Genomic DNA, 11315 nt, shown 5'->3' on the forward strand with positions numbered 1-11315 from the left:
AATTGTGAGAAATAATTTTCCTCACAAATGCAAGTTTGTACCTCGCAGTTCTGTTTTCTAGCAATTGCGAGTTTGTATCTCACAAATCTAACTTTTTTCCTCACATATGCAATTTTGTATCTCGCAATTCTGACTTTTTTTTTCTTTGAATTGGGTGATTTAAAGTCAAAATAAAGTCAGAATTGCAATATAAACTAATAATTCGTACGTTTTATTCTCAAAAATGGATGATATAAACTCTCAATTGAGAAAAAAATGCATTTACTTTCAAAAGTACAATAAATATCACATACTTTAAGACTTTTACTCAAGTTATATTGTAAATGGTTACTTCAACTTCTACAAAGTCGTTTTCTGGTAAGATATCTGTACTTTTAGGGTTGTTTTAAGTATGGCTTTCAGGTACTTTATACACCACTGCTATAAGTTAGGCCTATTACGAGATAAATAAGGCTAGGCTATTGTGTTATTGCGGTTCAGTTGTTTTTCTCTACGAAACAAGTGCAGATATTTAAATGAAAAGATACTTTTGCTGTTATCGTTCTGACAGTGTACAAAGTGTACAGCACTGCTTATGTAAGTAACACAACAGGTATAGACGCCATATTAAAATGAATATCATCAAATGTGACGTGGATGGGTTTTTCTCAAGTAGTCACATTGGTTTTTTACGTCACTCAGTTTCTACCTACATTCAGAGCAGTGCGTTCGCCGCATTCAGACGCAGGAACTAGCGCTTGTGAATTCATCCAGTCTCACTGCTGATATCACGGAACCTGTAAACTCTCTACGATCTCAAATGGCAAAGAAAGGTAAATATAATCGACTAATTTGTTTAAATAAGTTTTGTAAAACAATCCAGGTGAATGAGATAAAGGCTAATTTACTGACTTTCGATTCTTCCTCGTACAGAGCAAACCGCTGTTGTCGAGTGCGCGCAGCAGTTGCGTAGAGTTGGAGATCTGCTCAACTGGAAATACAGGTTGCTGGAGCTCATATCAACACTCCAGAAACAACAGACAGACGGCAAACGCTGAAAAAGACACCCGTTTGGGAAGGAATTTGCGGAACAACTGTGGACCAAAACACCTGAAGAGGATTCATATCCCAAGACGAAGTTCGCCGTCGTCGTCCAAAAACAACAATAAAACGTTGAACAGGAACATGGCCTTCCAAGATGAAGACAGGGACACGATGGCCCTTGTGGATTTAGAAACAACGTGGATCATTTCTGGGCTCTTCTGAGCCATATTTATCTCTGGACGGTTTCTCTGAGGGGGTTGAACTGTGCGGCAGGAAGAGTTTTCATTCGTGAAGACGACTGGTGGAGATCTTTCATTCATAAATGGACTTTTCATTATTCGTTTATATGATGGTGTGAAATGGATGTATTAATTTGTAGCCAACATATGCTTTAAAAAAAAAAAAAAAAACATAGCCCTGGCCTAATAAATCAATAGCAAAGACTGTGTTACCTATTCCAGTTTCAGAAGTGGAAGCTTGACTCCATTCAACCATAAAAATGACCTGGAGACCAATTTGGTTAAAAAAAAATGTAATGTAAGTTCTGTTTATCTAGAATGCAGTGAAATTCATTTAAAGAGTGACTTACATGTCCAAAACATTATAGGGACCACTTTTTATGTTTTATTCTGAGGACATGCAGTTGCATTTAGATTTTTTTTTTAAATGAATAATCCCTAGCCTGCAAATTAGTCATGTTTAGGAATTCACTATTTTAAAGAAATTTCAATATTTATAAGGCATCTAAATTATTTGTTTAGGTGATATGTAGGCTACTTATGATATGTACAGCTATTATAATTAATATGATCAATGTAAATGTACCTACTGTATAATTTACTGTCAAAGCAACTGAAATATTTAATACTTTCTGACTGATGTTTATGGTGTTTTCTGAAACGAATTAAATATAATCAAAACGACAAAACAAATTGTTTGCATGTGTGATTGATCCCTGAATTTTTTGATTTATGAGAAAATACAACACGATCAGTGTAGTCTGATTCTTGAACAAACAACAACCATGAGCTGTTTTCTTGACTTTAATTCAGTTTCATTCAATAAATCAAGGAAAGCGCGACCAGCGTAGTCTGATAAACAAATAAATGAATTTTATGAACCAGTTCAGTTCAGTCTGCCAAAAACCTTGACCACAATCAATTTGGTGTTTGTGTTGATGTTAAAATATATAATAATTATTCAATTTACAGGAGCTTTGTGAATTGAATATTTTACAAAGCAAACATACACCTTACGTGCATTTTTGGTTTGGTTAAAAAAACTGGTGAATTATTCAAAGAACACACCTGATTTCGTAATAACGACTTCTAATAATACAAACTACACAAGAGAACAAGAACGCACCATAATGCTTCACTGAACTGAATCCATCAGAGCGATTTCTGAATCAACAATCGACTCAAGTTACTGAACAGGTGAACTTGCTGTTCAATCAATATTATCTGATATGTTCATACAGTTGAAGTCAAAAGTTTACACACCTTGCAGACTCTGTAAAATGTTAATTTTTTTAACCAAAATAAGAGGGATTATACATAATGCATGTTATTTTTTATTTAGTACTGACCTGAATAAGACATTTCACATAAAAGTTGTTTACATATAGTCCACAAGAGAAAACAATAGTTGAATTTATAAAAATGATAGTGTGAACAGTTGAACTGCTTGCTGCTTTTCAGAAAAAATCCTTCAGGTCCTACCACTTCTGTGGTTTTTCAGCATTTTTCTGTATTTGAACCCTATATGATTATAAGATCCATCTTTTCAGTTGAAGAAAAGAAACACACTGCATTAAGAGCCGGGGGGTGAAAACTTTTAGAATTTGAAGATCAGGGTAAATTTAACGTTAGTCTTTTGGGAAACGTACGTATTTTCTGTAGCTTCTGAAGGGCAGTACCAAATGAAAAAATAAATATATTTAGGCAAAATAAGAAAATGTTCATTGTTTTCAAAAGTTTTCACCCCCTGGTTCTTAATCCAACGTTCTTCCTCCTGGAGCATCAGTGAGTGTTTGAACCTTCTGTAATAGTTGCACGAGTCCCTCAGTTGTCCTCAGTGTATAAAAAATGGATTTCAAAATCATACAGTCATTGTTGGAAAGGGTTCAAATACACAAAGATGCTGAAAAACCAAAGAATTTGTGAGACCTGAAGGTTTTTCTAAAGAACAGCAGGCAGTTCAATCAAGCGTATGGGCTTATTTTTATAAATTATTTTCTCTTGTAGACTATATTTAAATGTCTTTTGTTTGAAATAACTTATTCAGGTCAGTACTAAAATAAAAAATAACATGCATTTTGTATAATCCCTCTTACTTTGGCAAAATAATCTGCAAGGTCTATGTAAACGTTTGACTTCAACTGTATATGATGCATTCAGAGTTAAAAACAATGTTCATTCCATAACAATCAGGTTATGGTCAACTTGTTTACTCAGGTAAGTATTCCCAATCCTGCCACATTTACACCACGTTTTCAGTACAACAGTCAGAACATTGAAAACTCTACAAGACAACATCTGCAATACACAAAGAATGAGGACATCTAATATTCATATCCCGTCCAGGCACTTAAAGATATTCCTTTATTATATGATAAAAAGCAGATGTACAAATCAGGGCATCCATTTCACACCATCTCTACTTTTACAGCTCATTAAGTATTGTTCACTAACAGTAAATCATCATGTCAAACACCTGCTTGCTTACATGGGAAGGGCACATCCCTAGCCCGTGCTTTACCTTTCCTCCTTCAGGACAGGAGATAACCAAAAACATGACAGCTAACGGCTAAAGGAAGGAACCAAATAAAAATGATTAAAAACATAGTATAAAAATTGGAAATATAGCGAGAGGAGATATTATGACATGAACAAAACCATATATATGTGACAAGACAGCTACATCAATGCAGTGATCACTATGAAAAAGGCCTCGGGAATGAAAGCCTTTTTTAAAGTTGGGGCTCCGCTAGTGTTTGACTGGCCATTTGCATGAAATTAATGAATTATGAGGCAACTTAAACCTAGATGTTTGATGTATTCCCAAGCTCAATGCTTCCTTGACCTGTTTGGTATTACAGTACAAAACCCGAACCATTCAATGTCAGAATGAACTGTGGATGTTGGATTGAACTGGATTTGATCAGACGAACAAAGAAAAGGCTGTGTGAGTAATAAAACAATCGCTATGAAGTTAAAGTCAGGCCGATGTGAATCACCAGGCAAAACAATGAAAATATTAGCACACGTTAGAACATTTTATTCTTCGAGCATTCGGATTTCTGAAAAGAAGACTTGCAAGGAAGCGGGTCATGTATCTTTAAAGCGTTTCAGTCTTTTGAAATGTGAAATGGTTTATTTTCAACTCAATCAACTCAACACCCATTTTAGGTAGCAAAGGTTAATGGAACATTTCCTGCTGAATATGCAAAGGCAGGACCTTTTCACATAAGGATCATCAAGCCTGTGTATTCGGAAGAAGTGGCTCCTTATTCAAAGACACATGGAGTTTGGGATTACTGTAGAATTATACCAAGATCTGGATTAGGATTAGAGTCGCGGCCTAGTCGAGCACAGACCTCCTTCGACGCGCTCATTTCGTTCTTCCGTGAACTTTATGATCTAAGTGCATGAACTACAAGAAGCCTCACAGTGAATTGCGATCATGTAGCAACTATTGGCCATTAGAAGTAGACAGGGCAACACCTTTGTGAAGGTCAGAGACAGATCTGTGACAATGAGAAAAAGCCGTCCCTTTCCAAGTATCGTCATCCTCAGCATCATCTCCTTCATAATTTGTATTTCCATCATCACCATCACCAATATTAGTCCGAATCAACCAAGCTTGGGGCCAGCGGTCTGAGTCCAATGCCATGAGCACAAAGTCGAGTCCTTTTCTCTCTACTCTGAAGGTTCATTTGGTGAAAGCGGCCACCACCGCCCACAGCAGCTCATTGGCGCCCGACTTGGCGGCTTCGGCCTCGGGCTCGAGATCCAGAAGCATCCGCACCCTCTTCATGGCCAGATCGTACTGGTCGTCCAGCAGAGGGGCGAAGGCGTTCTCTAGAACATCAGAGGAATGTGCCAGGAACAGCAGCGCCAGCAGACGCTTATCCATCCGTAGGGGATCATTGACCCATTTCTCCAGGACGGCCTCCTGGACCTTGCGCACCAGACGCTGCTTGATGGTGTTGTTGGTGAGCGGGTGGGTGGTCATGTCAAAAAGCAGGAAGTTTTGCTTCTCTGTGGTGAGGACACCCTTCTCCACCAAGTTCTTCGCCAAGCGCTCTCGAACGTTTCGCAACTGGTAGTGCAGCTTTAATGGATTCCAGGTTTCACCTACAGAAGGGAAAAAAAGCTCTTGAAATGTATAGAACAACTGGACTGACCTTTCTAGTACTTTATGTGTGTAGCAATCTTAAATCTTATACAAGTTAGGTGTGTGCAGGTTAGCAGGTTTCACTTTTAAAGGGGTCCTATTTTTTTTTTTAAAGGGGTCTTATTATTTTTGACTTTTTGAATTTTAACCAGTGTGTGGTGTGTACATTTGGGCATAAAAAACCTCTACAAAGTTACAAATCTCAAAGTCCACTCCTAAGGGAGATATTTAGTTTTTTTAAAAATCCCTTTTTTAAGAACTACAAAGAATGGCTCCTTTGGACTACAGCGTTTGTTTTCCGGATGCTATGATGTCACGACGCGGTCCATTAGAATATCATTCAAATAAATCCCGCCTACGGAAATTCGAAATGTTGGCAGGCGGGGAGGGACGAGGTGGGGGATTAGCCTAACTTTAGCAATGTAGCATGGACAGCCGCTTCGCGGTCAACGCTCGTATCAGTAAAAGCCTCCTTGTGTGTTTTTGTAAGAAAAATATCCATATTTAAAATGTAAGAACCACTTTAATCTAGCTTGCGCAACTGTACACAGAACTTGCTGCTTTGGGAAGGGGCGTGGCAGGACTAAAACGCCTTCTAAGATGTTCTCCAATCGCAACGCAGTGGGACTGCAAACCAATCACAACACATTTCGTTTTTCAGAAGGCGGAAGAGAAAGCTACTGTAATAATGTAGATTATGTGAAAAATAAAGCGTTTTTCGAACCACCAAGAATGAAAGCATGTTCTAGTAACCCCCAAAACAAAATAAAGACTTTGTAAAAGAGCATAATAGGACCCTTTAAATCAGCACTGTCTCTTTAAAATCTGATGCACATAACGCAGATCTGAGACATCCAATTTTCTCCCAACTCTGCAACTACTTCACTGCACGGTTTAGGCGGCGAAACCCCAGATATATGTCGCCACATTCTCGGGTTGTAAAGAATAAAGATGGGAAAGTTAATCTTCCGATATGAAGCAGCAATATCTTCTCAGGTAAAAGTTATTAGAACCATATCTAGGGACAAGCTGGCCATCACACTGCTCTGACCTTATTAGCCCCTTTGTATCCTATTATTTGATTTGCTCGTCGCTTATGACAGAACAGCTAATCACGATGACCTTGTCTTCAGAAAAGATTTTTGTATTCGCTTTTACGTCTGAAACAGTGGATGTCTTTAAAAACTGCATCTTACTATATTGCATTGTCATATTTCGTAACAGTTTTACCTGCCAACTGGTGACCGACACTGTTACATATACACACCAACGCCAATTTATACTCGCATTTGGCGCTTGGCGAGTGTTATTTTTAGGCCCTGGTTTTTGCTCTGGTATCTTAAAAACTACTGTCGACAGCTCACTCCTGAATTTTTTTTAAATATTCTTCATATTCTGTGTGGTCAGTTCATGGCAATGATAGAAATTCCTCTTTTCCAAAAAGTTCAAATAGATTTTGATGTTTTATGGGCATTTTTACCTCTATAGAGCCATTTTTTTTTTCTAAAAGTGTGCTACATCTTTAGAATCAAGTTCTTACATTTGGGCAAGCAAATTAAATCAGTATCAATGAAATTCATCTTTGCAATGCAGAGGAAACAGAAGCTGCATTTGAAGAGGCATTTAGCAGTTACAAATACATAATGTTTTGATGACGATAAATACTGATAATGATTTAAAAATGAAAAGATACTTTAAATGTGAAATTAAAACCGCCAGTGCTGTTGCAGTGTTTGAAAAGGTTTTCGTTGGCGAAATAGAGCAAAAACAGGAAATATGGTGGACTAAAACATAAGTCTCTTAATATAAACTTCTTGTTTATTGAACTGTTGTGTAAAATCAATATCATATTTGTAATCATGCTGACTTTTAGAGAAAACTGCACTCTGCGGGTGTGTTTTGTTTCGCACATATTCTTTTTAGGTATAGGTGTGTTTTTGTCTCGCACATCGGTAACAATAATTAAGATATTATTGCAGATAACATGTATATCGCATACCCCTACGTTCCTGTTAAATGGAATTACTCATCATGAAGTAACATCTTGGTCATACCGCCCACCCCTAATACAAGTCAATATCAAGGTCTTGTATAAGTCAATATTGTCTTATACAACAATCTTATTTGCATTATAAAGCTTAAAGTCATCATGACATCAAAATAACTTTAAAACAGCCTTTCATTTTGGGCGATGCCACAAATTCATCTTATTACTCAAGCACTTCCACCACTGGAATCAATAGAGTTTAACAGTTGGGATCCAGAAATAAAAAAACTCCATTAATTTTCTCCAAAGGGAAAATGCTTTTTTACAATAACTTATAAACCTTTAATGCCAGACCTACTGTGGGCTACGAGGCTGTTAATGTATGTTTTTGTTGAAGCCATCATAATCATGTTTAACAGTGGAATTTGTGGTGAAAACTATTACTTATGATTCTGTACAGAAAATCAGAGTTGCAGTGAGCAAACTGCACCAAAAGAGCCTCAGGGAATGTCCAATCTCATGAAGCACTGCAAATGACAAAATCGAGACATTTCAAATAGTACATATTCTTATTCTATAGATATAGTCACAAGTTTAAATAAACTTTAATTTTTTTCCGCTTTATAGGCCTTAAACGGTTAAATGCACTCAGAATGCCCGTCTTTGTAAGTATCCTCATAAAGGCAGTTCATCTTAAGGAAAAGCAAACAGCTGAGAAAGTAAACATATGAAACAATATAATGGATCCGGGCAGCTCTTAAAGTGATAGCAGTCTAATATTCCTGCTGTCTGTCATTCATGTTAATCAAATAACTAAAGAGTGAATGACGAAATCGAGACGGTCTCAAATAGTACGTATTCTTACTTCTATAGACATAATCACTTCAAATGAAGAGTTTTATATTTCTCTATTGCTTTTAATTTGACTGTCATTCACAGTGTTTCATGGGATTTGTAGTTCTTTCCCTCACTAAAGCCATTAGGGACACAGTTTTACCTTTGTCTTTTCAGATTATCAAACACTTTTGTAATTTGATTCACTTTGTAGCTGGTTGGTTCAGTCCATGGCTTAAAAAGATTAAAAAAAAAACACTTTTTAAAAGTCCTTCAAGCTATTTATTCTATCAAAACTCTATTTCACACTAAAAAATAAAATGGGTTAAGAACAGAGTTTCATGCACTTAAAAATTAAAGTTCTGTGATTGTTCCGAACCTTACAACTTTCTGGATGACACAAAAAGCGTCAAATGTTCTTGATCAAACAAAGAAAGTCAGTAGAGTATAAAACAACACTGGACCACATCGATTTTCACTGCATTAACAATAAAAAAAAAACACTAAGACATTTTAACAAATACACTATATTGCCAAAAGTATTGGGACACCCCCTTCTAATGAACAGGTTTGGCTACTTTAGTAATTTCCAAGAGTACAAATCCTAATGTTTAAGCATATAACAATATTCTAGGGAATTGTGTGCTTCTAATTTTATAGCAGCAGTTTGGACAGGACCCTTTTCTATTCTAACATGACAATGCATCTGTGCTTAAGGCAAGGTTTAAAAAGGAATGATTGATTCAGTCAGTGTGGAAAAACTTGACTGGTCTGCAGAAAGCAAAATCCTAATCCCAGCTGAAAACCTCTGGTGTGACTTTAAATGCAGATCTTGAGCCATAAACTCATCACTAAACACCAATGTCTTGTACATACACTCTTCTTTACATCAGAAAAGGGCACTTCCAAACATGATGCATGTATTTAAAAAATGCATTTCCTGACCCGTAAGTACAAATCGCTGGTGTTTGGCTCAAGTTTTTGGCTCAAGATCTGCATTTAAAGTCTCACCAGATGTGTTCAGGTGGGATTAGGACTTGGCTTTATGCAGACCAATCAAGTTCTTCCACACTGACTGAATCAATCATTTCTTTTTGAACCTTGTACTCATAGAAATGACTATGAGTAGTCAAACCTGTTTATTAGAAGGGGTGTCCCAATACTTTTGGCAATATAGTGTATCTTCTTTGTGTTTCACAGAAGAAAGTCAGTCATACAGGGTTGGAACAGCAAACTTTCCCTTGAAAATAAACAATTTGTCATCAAATGTCAAATATGATTACAACTCACCACTTAACAACTCAATCCAGCTTTGGACTGTTTCTGGAGGCTGAGTCTCTTTAACATGTTTCAATGCCTCGTCCAGCAACATGTCTCCAGTGGGGGCATCAGATTTACATATCACCTGAAGAACAAACAGGTTTAAAGAGTAAAGATAAAGTGTGAAGCCTCTTCAAAACAAGCTCCAAAAATCACACACAGACCTTTCTGGTTAGCAGGCTTTTCCTCCTCATTCCAGATGCCTCCAGTTGCAGGCGTCCTCTTATGGCCAGTTCAATAAGCATACACCCTCTCAGTCCAGACGATATGCAATCATTCCAGAATGATGTGTAACCCTAAGCAAGGAAAATGTCAATTCTAAGTACATCAGCAGATAGCATATAAGATAAACTGGACATGGAAGAAATGACATACTTGCATACATTAAGTTGACCAAAACTTAAAGGAGTAGTTCACTTTCAGAACAAAAATTTACAAATGATGTACTCACCCCCTTGTCATCCAAGATGTTCTTGTCTTTCTTTCTTCAGACGTAAGGAAATTAGGTTTTTGAGTAAAACATTACAGGGTTTCTCTCCATATAATGGACTTCTATGGTGCCCCCGAGTTTGAACTTCCAAAATGCAGCTTCAAATGGCTCTAAATGATCACAGCCGAGGAAAAAAAGTGTCTTTACTAGCAAAACAATGGGTTATTTCATAAAATAAAAAAAATCGAATTTATATACTTTTTAACCTCAAAGCTCATCTTGTCTAGCTCAAGACAAGCCTTTAAGATTGAAAAATATTTAAGTTGTAAATGTTTTTAGAAAATAACCCATCGTTTCAATAGATAAGAGCCTTCTTCCTCGGCTGGGATCATTTAGAGTCCTTTGAAGCTGCATTTAAACTGCATTTGGAAGTTCAAACTCAGGGGCACCATAGAAGTCCACTATATGGAAAGAAATCCTGAAATGTTTTCCTCAAAAAACACCACTTCCTTACGACTGAAGAAAGAAAGACATGAACATCTTGGATGACAAGGGGGTGAGTACATTATCTGTAAATGTTTGTTCTGAAAGTGAACTACTCCTTAACCACTTTAAAGCTAATGTCCTTTATGATCCTGAATGCGTTCATTTTGTGTGACATTTAGAAATTATTTACGTTGTTTTGCAATTCTTACATAGAGTTAAGCTGTAAAGAGTTACACAACTCACAAGCATGATAGAACACTTACTTAAACAGCTCTAAGACATCGCCTTTCAGACATATTTTAGTAAAACACACGACTAGAAGGCTAAATGGTGAAGGTCTCTGCTCTTAAAACACGTAATCTCTATGGTATTACAGGATTTATCTAGTCCTTCAGCTACTAGCCACTTCCTGGCGACCATTTGACTAACAAAGCCACAGAAGTCACGTCAAACCTCTCGATCCTTCAGTCCGAGCAGCAGCACCTCTTCCATCAAAGTCAGTCGCGTTTCTTTGGAGTCTCCCTTGTCTTCTTCTTCCTCTTCTCCGCGGCGGGACTCGAACTCATCCTCATCGGGGCTTTTCTCCTTATCCGCGGCGGCGGCGTTACGCGAGGCCTCGGTCCGTCTCTGCACCAGGCCTGAGTTTCTCTGCGTTAGGGAAGTCATTGTGTGCAAAAGCCTAAAAACACCACCGTGTTTAACAGTCTGTTAATTATACATCCGCCAGAGCCGATAATGTCTATATTTGCGCTCCTCCGTGCTCTTATAACTGTTTCATTAATACACTTTCTGTTGACGTGGATGTTTACATGCATCCGGGACGTTCCTCCTCTCTTC

General features: G+C 37.4%; 2 protein-coding genes across 2 annotated transcripts; one reads left to right on the plus strand and one right to left on the minus strand.

Moving 5' to 3' along the window:
• The first annotated feature begins 332 nt into the window (after nucleotides 1-332).
• pmaip1 (phorbol-12-myristate-13-acetate-induced protein 1) lies at nucleotides 333-1955 on the plus strand. The gene is made up of 2 exons (XM_073829818.1): nucleotides 333-812; nucleotides 913-1955. Exons 1-2 carry the CDS (start codon nucleotides 800-802, stop codon nucleotides 1035-1037), a joined length of 138 nt encoding a protein of 45 aa, XP_073685919.1. The 5' UTR covers nucleotides 333-799; the 3' UTR covers nucleotides 1038-1955.
• A 2324-nt stretch (nucleotides 1956-4279) lies between these two features.
• golph3b (golgi phosphoprotein 3b) lies at nucleotides 4280-11315 on the minus strand. The gene is made up of 4 exons (XM_073829817.1): nucleotides 10932-11315; nucleotides 9727-9858; nucleotides 9533-9647; nucleotides 4280-5381 (listed from the first exon to the last, which is right to left on the minus strand). Exons 1-4 carry the CDS (start codon nucleotides 11142-11144, stop codon nucleotides 4957-4959), a joined length of 885 nt encoding a protein of 294 aa, XP_073685918.1. The 5' UTR covers nucleotides 11145-11315; the 3' UTR covers nucleotides 4280-4956.

The sequence above is a fragment of the Garra rufa genome, chromosome 23 (genome assembly GCF_049309525.1).
Source record: "Garra rufa chromosome 23, GarRuf1.0, whole genome shotgun sequence".
NCBI classification, from domain to species: Eukaryota; Metazoa; Chordata; class Actinopteri; order Cypriniformes; family Cyprinidae; genus Garra; species Garra rufa.

Coding starts and splice junctions, on each gene's coding strand:
- golph3b (XM_073829817.1), bottom strand. CDS start 11,144: ATGACTTCCCTAACGCAGAGAAACTCAGGCCTGGTGCAGAGACGGACC. Junction 9,859..10,931: donor TCGGACTGAAGGATCGAGAG/GTTTGACGTGAC, acceptor TTCCTTGCTTAG/GGTTACACATCATTCTGGAA. Junction 5,382..9,532: donor CTGGATTGAGTTGTTAAGTG/GTGAGTTGTAAT, acceptor TCCCTTCTGTAG/GTGAAACCTGGAATCCATTA.